This window comes from Cyprinus carpio, chromosome A21, assembly GCF_018340385.1.
Source record: "Cyprinus carpio isolate SPL01 chromosome A21, ASM1834038v1, whole genome shotgun sequence".
NCBI classification, from domain to species: Eukaryota; Metazoa; Chordata; class Actinopteri; order Cypriniformes; family Cyprinidae; genus Cyprinus; species Cyprinus carpio.
The window spans coordinates 17,964,543-17,981,595 of NC_056592.1; the positions used below are offsets into that span (position 1 = coordinate 17,964,543).

The 17,053-nt window shown below is 36.1% G+C and overlaps 2 protein-coding genes across 4 annotated transcripts; one reads left to right on the forward strand and one right to left on the reverse strand.

The window, feature by feature from the left end:
• Window positions 1-5,017: 5,017 nt before the first annotated feature.
• LOC109109623 (probable ATP-dependent RNA helicase DDX52) lies at window positions 5,018-11,790 on the reverse strand. Its single transcript, XM_042711510.1, has 15 exons — window positions 11,631-11,790; window positions 11,045-11,270; window positions 10,823-10,953; window positions 10,082-10,267; window positions 9,792-9,989; window positions 9,593-9,680; window positions 9,057-9,129; window positions 8,688-8,891; window positions 8,388-8,478; window positions 8,126-8,248; window positions 6,823-6,973; window positions 6,657-6,732; window positions 5,675-5,746; window positions 5,407-5,505; window positions 5,018-5,168 (listed from the first exon to the last, which is right to left on the reverse strand). Exons 1-15 carry the CDS (start codon window positions 11,715-11,717, stop codon window positions 5,102-5,104), a joined length of 1,872 nt encoding a protein of 623 aa, XP_042567444.1. The 5' UTR covers window positions 11,718-11,790; the 3' UTR covers window positions 5,018-5,101.
• On the forward strand, window positions 8,433-16,949 carry tlr22 (toll-like receptor 22). 3 transcript variants are annotated; one of them, XM_042711150.1, is made up of 3 exons: window positions 8,433-8,498; window positions 12,568-12,717; window positions 13,332-16,949. In XM_042711150.1, exon 3 carries the CDS (start codon window positions 13,471-13,473, stop codon window positions 16,306-16,308), a length of 2,838 nt encoding a protein of 945 aa, XP_042567084.1. In that variant the 5' UTR covers window positions 8,433-8,498; window positions 12,568-12,717; window positions 13,332-13,470; the 3' UTR covers window positions 16,309-16,949. The 3 variants fall into 3 exon arrangements, with proteins under 3 accessions (XP_042567084.1, XP_042567083.1, XP_042567085.1); XM_042711149.1 differs by having other exon boundaries at window positions 12,568-12,665; XM_042711151.1 differs by having other exon boundaries at window positions 12,568-12,661.
• Window positions 16,950-17,053: the final 104 nt, after the last annotated feature.

Genomic DNA, 17,053 nt, shown 5'->3' on the forward strand with positions numbered 1-17,053 from the left:
TCCTGTTTAGTTAATTTGAAGAGATTATGATACTAAATAATATGCGCAATAATTATGATCCATGAATGACCATTTAAAATATAACAATTTCTAATATGCTTATTATTTATATTACAATAAGTGTAGTATTTAGGGTTAAAATAGAGAAAATGTTTTTAAATTCCAGTGCAAAGAGGCAAATTAGAGGCATTTGGTGTCCAGAAAGATAATATTCACATGTAATGCCATTGTTTTAACCACTAGATGGCCTTATTGATGTTTAATAAATAGATGGTATTTAGCTCTACTCTAGTTGCTCAAAACAGTATTGCTGGTCATAACTGCTTATTTTTTAGGTTTTGCTTTTTAATGTACATTTAGACATTATCAAACACTCGATTTTTATAAGCTTTTTTTATGTTGCATTTAAAAAGGTTCATTACTGACAAGCAAATTAGGAATTTAATCCAATGAAGAAGTTTAAATTATTTTTACAAATCATAAAAATAATAAAAACAACAGAGTTATGTTGCAATTCTGGTACAGCGATATGCAGTGGGATATACATATGAAAGATGTTGCATTATTTTGTCTACCAGATAATACCTGAATGACAAAATGAATGCAGTGTCTTAAAATCATGTAAAAGCTTAGGATATACAAATAGGCCTAACTGATACATATGCATAAAATAAAACACAAATTTCTTTCTTGGCAAGTCGCGATGGCTGGCGTTGTTCATTGGTCAGGCATCGACCAATAAAATGTCTTCATTCGCACCAAAGCCCCGCCCCTGGCTCTGCGCTCTCACGTCTGCATATACAAGTGCACAAGTGAGTTTTGCAACAGGAATACTGCAAAAAGAGTAGCAAAAGTCAGAGCGCTAGGATTTGAACTCGTACTGCCAGATCTGAGAGGCTGTAAGTGCCGACTTGACATTGTGCAGCGAAACTAAAGTAAAGTGCAAGAGTAAATGTGTCGTAAACATTTGTGTATATCATTTTTCTTTGTGTGAATGTCATTTTACACATTTGTAACTATTAATCTACAACTTCCAATTCAAAACACGGGTGTTTTGATCATTGTCTGTGTGTGCAAATTGAAAGATTCAGCTTTTCACATCAGAGCTGTGAGTGTAAATTTCAACTTACAAATACGAATGTTAATATGACAAGTTCTCACATTCAGATGTCCAACCTCTCGAGTTTAGCTACTGATTTACCTCCATAACAAATTAGTATTTTGATTATCTAAATGAGAGGGCATACTATATGTTAATACTTATGCAATATATTAGTGTTCTAAGAATCTATAATAGTTTTTGCATCAGCATCCAATCCAGTTACATATGCAAAATACCATGCGCGAAGACAAAGAGTCTAAACTTTCCCTCCTAAAGTGTAAGTCACAACTGGCTCTTTGACCTCCCAGAGGTGTGACCTCCATAGAACTTAAAAGGTTTCACATCAGTGACCCGCCTAGCTTTGGTCTCTGTCTCTTCTCTCATCACCTCCCCGCTTCTGGTTCCTGGGCCGGCCTCAACATCCATGTATTCAATCTTCACTTGGTAGAAAATTCACCCAATCACCACCGAGTCAGAATAACATCTTTGGAGTTCATCACCCTTCAAACCTGGATGAACATGATCACAATTCCAGCACCACCCAAACCTTCAACGTTGATGGTTTCACTCAGGTGGATAATTGACTCATTTTCCATAGCTGCATTCTCTGTTTTCTCTAATGATTTTATTCATCCACTTTAACTCCCTTTTGTATGTATGCTTTGAGTGTGTTTGTTCGTTTATTTGTTTAGTTGTGTTAGTGTTTAGTTTAGTTAAAGGGGTCAATGGATGCTACATGAACTTTTACAAGCTGTTTAAACTGAAATGTGTGTTGGCAGTGTGTGTACACAACCACCATAATGATCCCCAAAAAAATCCCCCAGTGTTTTTTTTAAGTCTCATTAAGTCATTTGCCCTTTCTCAAATCGAGCCAATCTCAGACGCCTGTCTTTGTGACGTCACACAGACAGGCCCCTCCTACGATAGTTTGATTGACGGCGTTTCAGCACAGACTGGACTGTTATCTTACCTTAGACCCGCCCTGAGTGAGCTGTCAACAGTCCACCATTGTTTCACCGCCGGAGCAGATGTAGACAAGAATGACTCCTAAGTGAATGAGGTGCTCTGTTGTTGGATGTTATAATGAACATAGCAGTCGTCATTTACTCCCGACATCTCAGCTGCTGAAGACGCAGTGGATTATGTTTGTTTTTGAAGGGAATGTGTGCCCAATCTACCTAAATGCATCTATGTTCGCGCAAATCATTCCTGATCCAGCTTCACCAACAGAAATTGAAAAGCTAGCCATAGCGATGAAACAGACATGTGACCGGGTCGATTCTGTTCAAGCAGCTGCACGTGAGGATAGGAGAACAGTCAAGAACCTGAGAAAACAGCTAGAACAACTTACCGATAAAGTGACGAACATGGAGGATAGGAGCAGGAGAAATAATGTGCGACTGGTGGGGTTGCCAGAGGGGGTGGAAGGCTCCGATGCAGCCGGCTTTCTCAGAGATAATCTTTCCAAGTGGATTCCTGCACTGAAAGGACGTGATATTGAGTGTGCTGAGATGGCAAGACAGATCAGCGATCCTGAAGGGTGCACGGCAGGCATACCTGGTGAAATATATGCAGGATAATGTCACGCTGCTGTTTTTTCCTGACTTCAGTCCAGCCACGTCTGCCAGGAGAAGGAACCTCAACCCAGTCCTTAGGAGGATGACAGCACTGGGTTTGCAGCCGTTTCTCATCTATCCGGCGATAATCAAACTACGACACAATGTTGAGCAAGATGATGTTCGACTTTTCTCAGAAAGCGGAGGATTTTATCAGCTCACTGCCACAGAAGAAGCATCTTAACTGCCCAGGAGAGGAGTATAACAAGGTGGACATGGACACTTAAGGTTCTGCTGTGATCTTCTATCCTGCAATCTTGTCTAGTGACTAATAACTGATGTGGATCGGTCACATATCCAAATATTTTTCTTTTTTTTTTTTCTTAAGCAGACCTTTATTCTTGGTAATGTACGGTCTGCTTTGGTTCTTGTTTAAAGTTGTTTGTCGTTCCTTTTTCTTTGCTACTTTTATTTTATACAACAGACATTAATATCTTGATTTATTTCATTTGAATTTTAAAAGGATTGTGCATTTGGGTGGTTTGGCATATAGAGTTACTTTAAGGAGATCTCATTTTGTGTGGGATTGGATTGCGCCATCTTCTGGTCGACCATCTGTTTCCTCGGTGTGTGGTGGAATTGTTGATCGCATTACAATGCCTTTTTATGTCAAATCTGTTTGGAATCAGGAATTATCTGATCTTAATTTATCTGTCGACTTGGGAGAAAGTGTGGTCAAACCTTAGTTTAACCTCTAAAAACTTGGCTCATCGTCTTATAAATTTCAAAGTTATTCACGGAGCATGTATAGTAACACAGAGTGTGTGGATGATGTCTGTTGTTGCTTTAGTGTTTTGTGATGTTTGTTGTATGTATAAAAATAAATTCAAATTTGATCACAAAAAAAAGGAAACAGTCCTCCATAAAATGCACTGCACACATCTGAATATTTGGTTTGAACTGTTCTGGAACAGTGTTGTAAATACAACTTAACCACTGATTTCAAGGTGTGTCCTCTTTTGGAAGACCAAACAAAGTAGTTTCCTTTCACAATGAAACACACAGTGTCTTCACAACATGGTGGTGGCGGCAGCAACAATACTACAACGAGAATCAAAGTTATGCCTTCTTTCTTTGCGTGAACATTTGGGCGGTGTTATGAAAATTTTCCAAAACAGTGATGTAGACACGTGGGGGCATTTGGGAGGGCGTGGACTAGTCTTAACTTTTATAAAGAATATCTTTTTGCGTTTGAGACTTTAGTCTTTGCAACTTTAGGGATCTTCTCTATGCACGATTAGCTTGTAAAGATTGTAAAGATAAAGGGATAATTGAAGATTTGTAGTTTGAATCATTTTAATGTTTTAATTTTATATGTTTAGTTTTGATGTATGGTTGTTAGGTTAGTAGGGTATGAGAGTATGTGGTTTTAAGACAAGACATAATGTCACAATACTGGCATACTATCTTGCTACACCCTCTTGTAGGGACTTTCCTTATAACCAAGGAAATACCCATTTTATTCGGTAGTTATTAGTATGGAAACCACAATTTGTAAATCAGCCAAGACTAGTTTTTTTAGTTTTTTAAAGAGATATAAACAATTTTTATAAACACATTCTTACACCTTTCTGGTCCATTTTGACCAGGGTATAAACTGAGGCTTCTTCTTTCTTCAAGTACTCAGATGGTTTTTCTAAATTTAACAAAGTTATGTTCAAAAATACAGATTTTTCATCCAACAGAGCAGTTTATATAAAACAAACAACTTCTAATTTTTTATATAAAAACAGGTAAATGTAGTAATAACATGCTCATAACACTGTGACAACAAATAGCACTCAATTTTTTTTTTTAATGTTTGCGCATTCACTTATTGATAAGTTACTGATTACATACATAGTGGTTTTGGTAGAGAAATATTATGTTATGGCTGTTTTATAAGCTTATGTTCCACTGGGTCCAAATGGCCCTGGGAATGTTATGAAAACTCTTTTGCCCTAAACATCCAGTATATTCAGATTGGCTGTTCTGGGATCTCTTCAAACAGCATTCAGGTGAGATCACAAAAAAAATACTTGATGCTTTAAATGCAACATATCATGCATATGATACAATAACAAGATTAGAAAATTAAAGTCTCTGAGCCGCAACAGTTTCTTTCAGGTATGTAAACCAGAGACTAACATTATGAGGCTGACCTGCACCAGTGTTTAAAAGCTTATTGCATTTGATAAAAATGATTCATTGAAGAGACCCTCTTTCAGTTTATGATGGTAATGTTTTATGTAATGTAAACTGGAACAGCACTAACAAGCTCTGTTCCATCTGTTGACTGTCATAATGAGATCTTCACACAGACTGGTCAACATTCACTTTATTAGAGACAATAATGTGGATAGAAAAAAAGTGGCAGTCTGTACAACTCTCTCTATGGGTCACATCAGCTGTTAGAAATGACTTCTGATGCTTCGCCTTTTGCTTCCTGTGCTGCGGCTTTTCTTTTTTTCCTGAAAAACAACAGTGAAAATGTGAAGTCATACACTAAACTAAGATCAGAAACCGCCATTATAATTAATTCAATATTGTAATACAAAACAGTTAAAGAATATAAAATGCTAGGTATTAAAACTATAAATTAATTATCAATGAAAACCTGGAAACAATGAGATTCTGGTCAGTTCTTTAAATTCTGTGAGGCTAAAACAAACTTGTCCAGCTATCTACACACTGGGATGAGGAACAAACCTTATTCTCTTGCCGGGCTTTTTCTCAAAAAGAATGCGTGGAGTCGTGCGAATAGTTGACCGTCTGGGTGGTTTTGCTACAAGCTGGCGTTTCAATTTGCTGTAGGGAGAAAAATTAGAGGTCTTACATTGTGACATTTGATGGCAACAATAGTCTCCAGAAAGCATTTTAAACATCTAAACATGATAGACTTTTTCTCCAAACTACAGTTATGAACAAGCAAACTATGGAATAACACCACTTACATAATATAACCGAGTAACCTCACCTTTTGATTTTCTTTAACCCGATCATGTAGTCAGGGACAGGACATCCAGCCTTCTTTATGACGGTAGCAATGCTGATCCATAACAAAAAATAAGTGAGTAGGAGCTCATGCAATTGACTCTATGTGGTTACTTTCCTGGTATTAGATAAGCCAGCTCAGTCATTTCCAGTCAAGTGTAAAAACATAAACTGTGCTATAAGGGGAGTGCCCTTTGTTATTTTTAATTTGAAGAAAGGTTTTGTTTGTCTAAGAGGACCAAACGTGATTGCTATGATTGACGTGATGAAGCAACAGATGGAACAATACATCTGACGAGCCAATGTCAAAAAAAGATTCAGACACACAGTTTAGAGTAACAAAACTACAGCAGCAACAAGTCTGCTGGCTGAATGCATTTAGCAAGATAAAATTGAAAAAGTAGTTTTTTAATTAATTCTAAAAATATTTTAAAATACTTAATGCATTATTATTTAATTGTTATACCATTAATAATTAACTTATTTCATTTGTAGTTAAGTATTTAAATAATTTACCCTTCTACGATGTTGGTGTCTGGGCTTAATTATTTATTTATTTTTGAAATGACATGAGACTTTGTACAGCACGATGTATTGTAGTAATGTTGTCTGTGAGCATATATGCATTCAGGGGGTGTGGCTTTGCACAATTTGCATGTTTGCTTTCAGTGCTATGAGGCTAAAGTTAGCTCCTTTAATGCCGCTATCATTATTTATGGTGTTGCAATTATTTTTTTCACAGTTTCTGACAAAAACGAGGCAGGAGAGATTTCTGTGAGTGTCTCATGGGTCTCTTCCTATACATACACCACAACATCAAATGACGCTTCACTGGAAGCTTACGAGCTGGCATATCTTAATGCAGAAGTTCTAAAAAATGCCCCGTGCATATGGTCAATTATTTGTCTCAAGGGCAGAAAATAATCCCAATGCAATTATGACTAGCTGTAAAGTGCTGGTATTACCTGCGAAGGAGAGGTTTGTCATCCTCTGTGAAGAAAGTTATTGCCTTTCCTTTGTGTCCTGCTCTTCCAGTTCGCCCTATAGAGAAAATAAAACACCAAGCTTAGTATAATAAAAGTAGACAACATTAATTGTCCACTCTATGATGATAAGCTACAATGGACTAACCGATCCGGTGGATGTATTCCACAGCAGTGGTAGGGAAGTCATAGTTGATAACAAGGTTGATGCCCTTGAAGTCAATCCCACGGGCCAGGAGAGCAGTGCAGATCAGCACCCAGATCTTCCCCGAACGGAAGCTGCTCACAACATTGTCCCTCTAATGAGAGAGACAAAGAAAGACCAGTTAGAACACTGAAAAAAATTAAAAATAACATAATACTATAATATAACATTCCACAAATATTACACTCTTATACATACTGTACACATATTTATACACACACATAAATACAAATTCAATTCAACCCCTAGAGACTGTAATAATTTACAATTGTAAGCTTTTCTGAAGATCCGGTTTTCCTGTAACAGTTTAGTGGCATATTAAAAGTGATACTGTCAATATAACATGTTATACTTTTGAGTTATACAATTTTTTTTTGCAATACAGCTACATCATAATTCAACATTGTTGTTTTACAGTCACTTATTTGTATGGTAGGGTGAAAGGAGAACCCTAAACGAGCATGGTGTTCATGTCGGGACACCATTCTTTACTAAGAAGGACAAAAGTCCAACTTGAATATGCTTAAAAAGAATTTGGATAGACCTGTGAAATTCTGGAACAATACTTTATTGAGTGATGTGACCAAACTGAAACTTTTTGGACCCATTAATCAGTGGTATGACTTGGCAAAAAAGCCAAAGCTTATGAGCAGAAGAACACTATCTCCATGGTCAAACTAACACTTGTTCTGGGGATGCTTTGCTGTTGCAGGAAGTGGAAATCTTGACTGTATAAAAGATATCATGGATTCTTTGAAATATCAGTCCATTTTGATAAAGATCGTGATGTTTTCGGTGAACAGACTAAAGCTCATGATTATTGGACTTTCCAACAGGACAATCATCCAAAAGCACTCATTCAAATCTACTGAAGCTTGGGATTGGTCACAGAATGAGTGGCCTGTTCCAGATTTAAATGTCATTAAAATATTTTTAGAATTTGAAGAAAGCAAAGGCAACATGAAAATCAAAGATTATCAGTGATCTGGAAGCTTTTTTTTAACTGATGAATGGGCCAAAACTCCAGTAGTGAGGTCTCAGAAGCTTGTACGCACTTTGAGTTAACGTTCTTTGGAGGTTATAAACAATACAATATTCTCTACAAAACTCTGCTTATGGGGTTTGAATAATTTTGAATGTTTAGAGCCAATTAGATTTTTAGCAACTTTACATCCTCAAAACTTGAATGAACTTGAATGAATGATTAATGGTGTTATGTTAACAATGATCTGGTTCTTTTATTAACCTGCTGTTGTGTGCGATCCGCATGGATCACATCCACGTTTATTCCCTCATACACCAGCTCATGGAACAGCTCTCGGGCACGGTCGATGGACTGAACAAACACCAACACGGGTGGCAGAAATCCCTGAAAGGAAATGACCGTTTCAGTGCTAAAAACAAACTTCTCCTTATGAGGCATCTGAATAATGAAATCCTGGATTTTTCTTTTTTGCCATTAAGAAATTATATTTTGTCATCAGAATGACTGTGAGGACTTCACTGACCTGCTTTATAAGGTTTCTCATAGCAAGTAGCTTTCCATTTTCTGAACCCACAAACAGAAGCTGCTGCTCCACAGTCTCAGCTGCAGAGTTCCTGAAGAAGAAGACAGTCAGGTAAATTTATTTTAATTTCAATTAAAAAATATTTAATTTAAAAAGTAATTAAAATTTAAGCTAAATTTATAAAACTTAATTAATTTAGAGATGTATGCTATCCTATTGCTGTTTTTACAAGCAATAATTTTATGCTACAAATTAAGAAGTAATCTTCAGCTCGTTCACATGAAAAGAGTGTTTCCATACCTGGGTCCAATGTTGACACAGACGAGGTTGTCTAGGTTCAGTTTACACCATTGCTCTACATCTGTGGCAAAGGTTGCACTGAAGAGAACCCGGCGGATTTTTGGAGAAGTACAGGCCAAGAAGATAGTAGCAAGCTGCTCTCTGAAACCTGTCTTTCCTTCCTCAAAGAGCTTATCAGATTCATCCACCACCAGCCACTCCACACTACAGACAGTAAAGACATATTTACACTGGAGCCACAAGCTACCGATTTCTTGTGTATGATGGTGAACATATTCTTGAAGCTCTATTATAATAAATCTACACATAATTATTAATACGAGAAATTTTCAGATTTGAGATTTTACAAAACTTTTGCAAATCACTCACCTGCTTAAGTTGATAGCAGGAGGGTCTTGATTTAGTAAATATATCAATCTGTTAGGAGTCGTCACCAATATATCTGGAAAACAAAAGTGTTAAGACAGTGAATCACTTCCTTCCTTTTTTTAATTCCACAATTCTTGCAAACACACATTAGCAACAAAATAAAACTAAACATTTCAGGATCTCAAAGCAACTTCCGTACTTGTTATTTTCAGTCCACCTTTGCATTAACTGTATTTTTAATCTTTTTAAAACAACTGATTTCTATTTGAATATATTTTAAAATGCCATAATATTTTAAAAAATTTTCCTGTGATGGCAATACTGATTATATGCTGTTTTCAGGATTCTTTGATGAACGAAATGTTCATAAGAAAACAATTTATTTGAAATAGAATTTTTTGCAACATTATAAATCTACTTACTGTCATTTTTGATCAATTTAATGCATCCTTACTGAATCAAATTTATCATTTATTTAAAAAAAAAAAAAAATCTTAAAACGTGTGTTTATGCACAAATATACATAACATACACACCAAATTTCTTTGCTGTCTTTGGTACTGAATTATTTTTTTGCCGGTTTTTTTTTCTTTGTTTATAATCTTTGATATTTGTAGTGTGATCCTTGTGGCAGATTGATTATGTCTGTTTGAGTATATATATGTGAGTATTGTGAAAGTCTTTATTGCTATGCTGTATTGTAATTTAATTTGTTTTGTTTGTAATGTATGTATCGATAATTTGATGTGGTCTACATCCATAATTAGCCTGAGGTGGGCTGAAGTTTACCTGAGTGGCGAGCTCTCTGGTGGGGGAGATGATGAGGGCCCTGAAACCCTTATTAAGGGGCTGGCGAAGGTGGGCCAGCAGAGGCAGACAGAAGGCCATAGTTTTACCGGAGCCTGTCGGAGCAGATGCCAGGATCTCCCTTTTCTAAAACAAGCAGATCCATGGAATTAAAACACTTTAGAGAAGATCAGGAAACCAAATACATTTATATCTGATGCAACTGAAACATGCCATACATGCATCATGAGAGGAACGGCCTGCATCTGTATGGGTGTGGGGGTTTGGAAACCCGCCTCCTTGATGTTTTGAATGATTCGTGGGTCCAGATCATACTCCTTCTGCAGCTCCTCAAAAGTGGAAACAGGATCTGGAATGTCTGTCCCGTGCACGTTAATCCGGTTTTGGTGCCGTATCCGATTCACCTAAAACACATGATCAATATATTATAAGGAAACCCATTTTTTTCCCCCCCTAAGTTGAAATTAGATCCATATCGCCATATAAATGCAAGTGAAAATTGTAAAATTGTCGTAATGCAAATTATCCAAATACCACGTCAGTTATTGACTAATTTATCAGTATCTGTATATATGGGACATTTAATCGTTTACATTTCCTCTAGGTTAACTTTTTGTTAATCTAGAAACTAAATTTAAGCTAATTAATAAAAACACTTAAAATACAATAACCATGTTTACTAATAGCAAATCTCAAGATAAATATCCACGGTACATTAACGTACTAAATTCAATGACAGCATTTAATAACAGATTTTAGCTTTTTAGTTTTTAGTTTTTATTTTTCATAAAAATACAGAATTTTAATGACGGCCATAACATAGAAAATTATTATTAGAATCGGGCAGAATTGTTATCATCCCTAGATCTTTTTATGTGATTAATATTACATGAATATTCAACTGTGATTAACCAATCAAAATGAAAAGCGGTGTGAAAAGCAATAACAACTCTTTGTACCTTCTCCTGATGAAGCTGCTTTAGTCTTTTCAAGGAGGGCGTGTCTTTAGACTCCTTCTTGGGGTCTTTCACCTTGTCTTGAGATGACATCCACTGGATCCCCTCTCCCTCGCTCTTCTCAGGCTCTGCATCTGTTTCACAACAGTAAGGAGAAAGAACGGCTTGAAAACCTTAAACGCTGAATTGCTAGCGATCAGAAGAGACTGAGAGAAGACGACTCACCTTCAGATTTTGTCTTAGCTCCTTTCTTTTTCTTCAGTGCTGTCTTCACGGGCTCATCCACTTTAGTAAGTTTCCGTTTCCCAGAGGCCTGCTCTTCATCACTCACTTCTTTCTCTTCTTCACCGTCATCTTCACTTAGTCTGGACTCCAGAGATGTGTTCTCTTTGCCAAAAAAGCTGACTCCAGCCAGCTGATTTGAGCTGTCCTTGCTCTGAGACTTCACTACCTGAGAGGAGTCACACAAGAATTAATAATAACAACATAAGCATGTGTTTATTTGCAGCATCAGTAGCAACCAGAATTGCTGTTTCTATTAGCTGTGCAAAGACAGTAACCAAACTAAAGAGGTTTAAAACTTGGTAAATATCGATTATTATCTCATACTACTTGTGAATGCACTCTTTTAGCGTTATTTTGGGTTTACTCGGATTAGCATTAGCATTTCCAGGGACTTTCAATGGGAGATGGAAACACATGTTAGCCATGTGGCAGCATCGTAGGTTAGTAATTCACGTATTCCTTTCGTTTTACGTAACAACAGACTAACATACATTAACCTTCTTATGTAATTTGCATGAAAACCTACCTTAAAACGCTCTGCATCTTTAGCAAACCTTTTCAGATCAAACTTTGCTCCAGACCCAAGCTTTCTAAACAAGTCAAAGGCGTCCATTGAAACAAAATAAGACGTAAAGACGTGACTAATCGATCTCGGCTTTATAACCAGCACGCTCTCGGCGTTCGATTATTACACCTTAATATCATTTTTGTGGTGCACTAGAGAGCGCTGTTTTTTTTTTTTTTTTTTTTTTTTTTAATTTGTAAAACGTGAGTTCTTATTATAACGTATAAAGGATAACATTAACAATATTTATAAATGTCGACATTTTTAATTTATGCACAATAATTTTTTTAAAGAACGTCTTGGACTTAATACTATTTTTAACATCTTTTAACAAAATCATTTTGTTATTTTATTCTTCCTAAATATTGGAGTCACATTTCATGTCTAAATTCTACTATATTGGAGAAACATAAGTTGCCAGACAACAAAACAAATACACAAAACACGTGTTGCAATAAGAATAAGATTTTTTTTTTTTTTTCAAATCATTTATTGATATAAGTGAGTGAAGCACTATGAGCAATAGAGAGTTTAAACACAACATTCCAGAGCAATAAATCATTAACTAAGATAAAACTCTTCCTATGACATACGGAAATAGAGCAGTAGAGAGAAATACTTCTCATGGGTGTGAGATCATTAATCTAAAATGTCTGTGTAACTAAAATCAGTCACATTCAAAGGAGAACTGAAACCTATAATAAAGAATGAAGGCAGAACCATTGCATGACAATACTGGATATAAAGCAATCCAATAAGAAAACACAGAATCACACATAGCTGTACATGATGAAATTATAATAAACGCTTTATAAATTATAATAAATTGCAATAGAGCTGAGCAAAATCAGGTTAGGTCTAGGTGTTAAATTAGACTTCTGCTTTGTTTCTCCCTCAGATTACTTCACTTCCTCTTATACAACATAAAACAAGACCAGCCTGACAAGGGTTAGCAGACAAGAACTACATGAGGAAGTGAGAGATGAGTCTTTGTGAGTGAGTAAGATGTTTCATTTCTGTATATCAGCAACTATGGTATAGGAATATTGTAAGTATTCTATTTTATTTTAGTCTATTCTGTATTAACCTTTATAGGAATGGATGAACGCATTGATTGGCTACACTTTTATTAGACACTGGCATGTTTTTGGTATAGTTTTCCTGATACAGAGGATTTCCTGAAGTGAAAATGACTTTACTTGAGAACTTTTAGATGTGGTAACATAAAGAAGCTGTTACTGTTTTTATTTTTCTGAACAAATATCTTGCAAAGTGCTTTTTTTGCCATGCATTGTCTGTTGTAAAAATGCAGTAAACTGAAATTATTCTTTTGCTCATGTTCATGTTGATGGAATGAAGTATGGCAGGTTGTGTTGCAAAGTTTATTTTGTGAGAGGATCAGCTTTCTTGTCATTTTACAGTAATCACAAAATCACCTTTTTTATATATATACTTTAATTTAATAGATTGGAGTTTCAGTTCACTTCATTGTAATTTCTTATAATTATCTATGCAATAATTAACTTCTTTTTATTAATTGTTACAAATATATAAAATAAATGTATTAAAAATAAAATTTTATTTAGTACATTTTTGCCTATTTTATTTAGAATTTTTGAATAATTGTTTTTTTTTTTTTTTTTTTTTTTTTTTTTTTTGTAGGAAATGCAAAGTCAAACTCCTGGAAGGCTGCGCAAAGGGCACAAAATAAAAATTTATTTTTAAAAAGAAAAGAAAAGAACTTGTTAAGGTGAATACAGTGGATTCCCAGTTTGACATGTAAAAAGAATCAAGAAAAAACATGGGAACACTGAAACAAATCACATTATATGTTGCCGTCTGTAGCTTCATTTCCTCATCTAGTGCATTTTCCTTGAACAACTGCACAATCAGAACTCCCTTAAAAGACATCCAGCCGAAAGTACTTTGCTACAAAATGGGCTTTTTCAGGATTCCGTGGATACCTAGAAATACGCGGATTTTAGATATTTCCTTCAATGCCTTTGCACAGATCCAAATTGGAGACTTCAGTCATTTGTCAAACTTGCAGGACTTGAACATATCCAACAATAAGATCTCGCAGATTCAAGAGGGTGCCCTTGACAATCTTTCCAACTTATCCCGTCTCAATCTGGCCAGCAACAGACTACGAGAAATCTCGAGAGGTATGCTACATGGTCTAACCAACCTGCTGGTGCTACGTCTGGATCACAATTATATTAAAGACATTGACGTGACAGCTTTCAGCACGCTTCAGAATTTAAAAGTGTTAAACCTAACAAAAAACCATCTCCATTATATAGAGAAAATCAAGCCGGTTCTTGCATCCCCATATTTGGAGGAACTGTACATTGCAAGCAACCATTTTGATGCTTTCAAGTCATATGAAATGTCAACAAATCCCTTGTCATTAAAAATACTTGATCTTTCCAAAAACCCTTTTGCAACATTTCAGCTAACTGACAATATATTTCCATTTCTTAATCATCTTGATTTATCTTATTGTGGTCAAAATGGAACTATGACATGGAACATCACAGAAAAGACATTCTTTTCCTCAGTAAAAACTCTATACTTCATGGATGTTCATATTTCAGCCCAGAATGCTGCTAATGTGCTTCAGAGCTTCCAAAATTTGTTGAATAAAATCAGGCTTAATGGAAACGTTGAGTTGAACAAGACTGACCTCCTGCTGAACGCATGTTCTCCAATGTTACAAGTTTTACGGCTAAAAGCAAACAAAATAAAACACCTCGAAGAGCACATGTTTGATCCCTGTTCTAACCTGACGGAAGTAGACTTAGGAGATAATGAAATATCCCGGTTATGGCCTAGTATCTTCATAGGATTTACACAACTAAAAACGTTGCGTCTGCAAATCAATAAACTGACTCAAATAACAAACTCCTTTCAAATGCTCTCCACTCTTGAGTTCATAGATCTCAGTAGAAACAGCATCGACACCCTCACCTGTAATGATTTTGCCAATTTAACACAGTTGAAAAATCTTTACTTGTACAGTAACAAAATCTCAATCATTAAATCTTGTTTGTTCAAGGACCTGAAGAGCCTTGAGGTCCTCAAGCTTGGAACAAACAATCTGTTAAGGATCGGTGATGCTTTCAGCAATGGGCCACATTCCCTGGTGGAGCTGCAACTTACTTTTAATAAGCTAAGCAAAATCGAAAAGTACACTTTTAGAAATGTGTCACAGCTGAACAGTTTATCCTTACAAGACAATCAGATTTCAGAGATCGAAAGCCATGCATTCGGAGGACTGAAGAACCTGACCTCTCTATTGCTGTCATCGAACAAAATATCAGCTAAAACATTAACAAAAAACCAGGATGTGTTCTCAGGCATGCCCAACCTCAAAAGTCTAGGTTTGGACACCAACAGCATTTCATTTAGTGATGATCAGTTGAAATTTCCTCCTTTTAAAGACCTGAAGCACCTTAGAGTATTGGCCTTACACAGTCAACGTCGTGGAATTGGCAAAATACCTTCAAATCTGCTTCAAGGTTTGTCCTCCTTGGAAATGTTTTACGCTGGAAACATAAATCTTGCTCATCTGAATCCTGATACATTCAAGTTCAGCCCCCAGCTCTGGTTTTTGGATCTCTCCAAGAATGCGCTGTCTGAAGACCACTCGATCCCGGCTGAGTTGTTCCACCCCATTTCGAGGCTAACCAAACTCATCCTTTCGAGAACGCAGCTTCGCTCACTGAACTTCCTGTTAAATGCAAATCTTTCCAGACTTTTATCCTTAAAAGCTTCGGGAAATGAGATTGACACGATCAACAAAACTCTGATTCAGTCACTGCCTCGACTAGAGGTCCTCGACTTGGGGAAAAACACGTTCACTTGTGACTGTACCAATGAATTCTTCATTGACTGGGCCAAGAATAGTAATTCTACTCAGGTGCTTTATTTGAACAAGTACATGTGTAGCTATCCTAGTTCCTTACGAGGCATGAGCTTGTCTGCCTTCAACACTGAATCCTGCACCTTGAATATCGACTTCATCTGCTTTCTTTGCAGCAGTATTGTGGTAATTCTCACCCTCCTCTTGTCATTCGTCTGGCATTTTCTGCGCTTTCAGGTGGTTTATGCATACTACCTCTTCATAGCCTTCCTTTACGACAACAAGAAGAAGCAGAGCGGTTCGACTTTCCAGTATGACGCCTTCATTTCCTACAATGCCAAAGATGAGCCTTGGGTAATGGAGGAACTTATTCCAAAATTAGAAGGAGAACAGGACTGGAGATTGTGCCTTCACCACCGAGACTTTGAACCAGGAAGGCCAATAATAGACAATATCATTGATGGCATATACAGTAGCCGCAAGACCATCTGCCTGATCACTAGGAACTACCTGAAGAGCAACTGGTGTTCAAGTGAGGTCCAGGTGGCGAGTTTCAGACTCTTTGATGAGCAGAAGGATGTACTGATTCTGGTGTTCCTGGAGGACATCCCCACACACCAGCTCTCTCCGTACCACAGGATGAGGAAGCTGGTGAAGAAACGAACCTACCTCCGTTGGCCCAAACCTGGAGAAGATACTAAGGTCTTCTGGCAAAAGCTAAAAATGGCTTTAGAAGTCAAAGAGGGTCATAAATCAGATTTTTTAATTCCATGATGATATTAGAACTATATGGTATAGTATGCTAAGAGTCTTCCAACAAATTTTTTTTTTTTGGTGGAGTAAATTGACTAAACATCGCTGAAGACCCACAGTCCAGTTTGATCAGCTGTTAAATGTGTTGGAAAAGCACTGCACAATATAAATTAGTTGTTGTTATTTTTTTTACATGTGAAGTAGACTTTTATGCATTTTATTTAGAAAACTGTGCACTGTATGTATTAATGAATGCACTACTGTTCAGGGTCTGTACTTGATTCTGCAATGTTCACCAAGGCTACATTTATTTGATCAAATATACATGAAATAATATTATTGTGAAATGTTATTAAATTTTAAATTTAACATACATATATATAATTTGAAATAGCTGTTGTCAACTTGAATATATTTTATATACTTTCAGCATCATTACTCTAGTGTTCATTGTCACATGATTCTTCAGACTCATTCTAATATGATGATTTGCAGCTCAACAAACAATTACTACAAGTACTATTTTTTTCTTACAATAACATAAAAACTGTTAAAAACAGTTTTAAACTTTTTTTTTTTCAGGGTTTTTTGAAATAGGAATCATTACTGTCACTTGCTCAGTTTAATACTGTATGTCCTTCCGAAATAAAAGTTATCATTTCTTTTTTTTTTTTTTACTGACACCAAACTTTTATAAAGATTTTGCAAATTATTTGCATAATTCCTGTAAATATTGTAAATAATACATACCTTACTTTAAAATGTT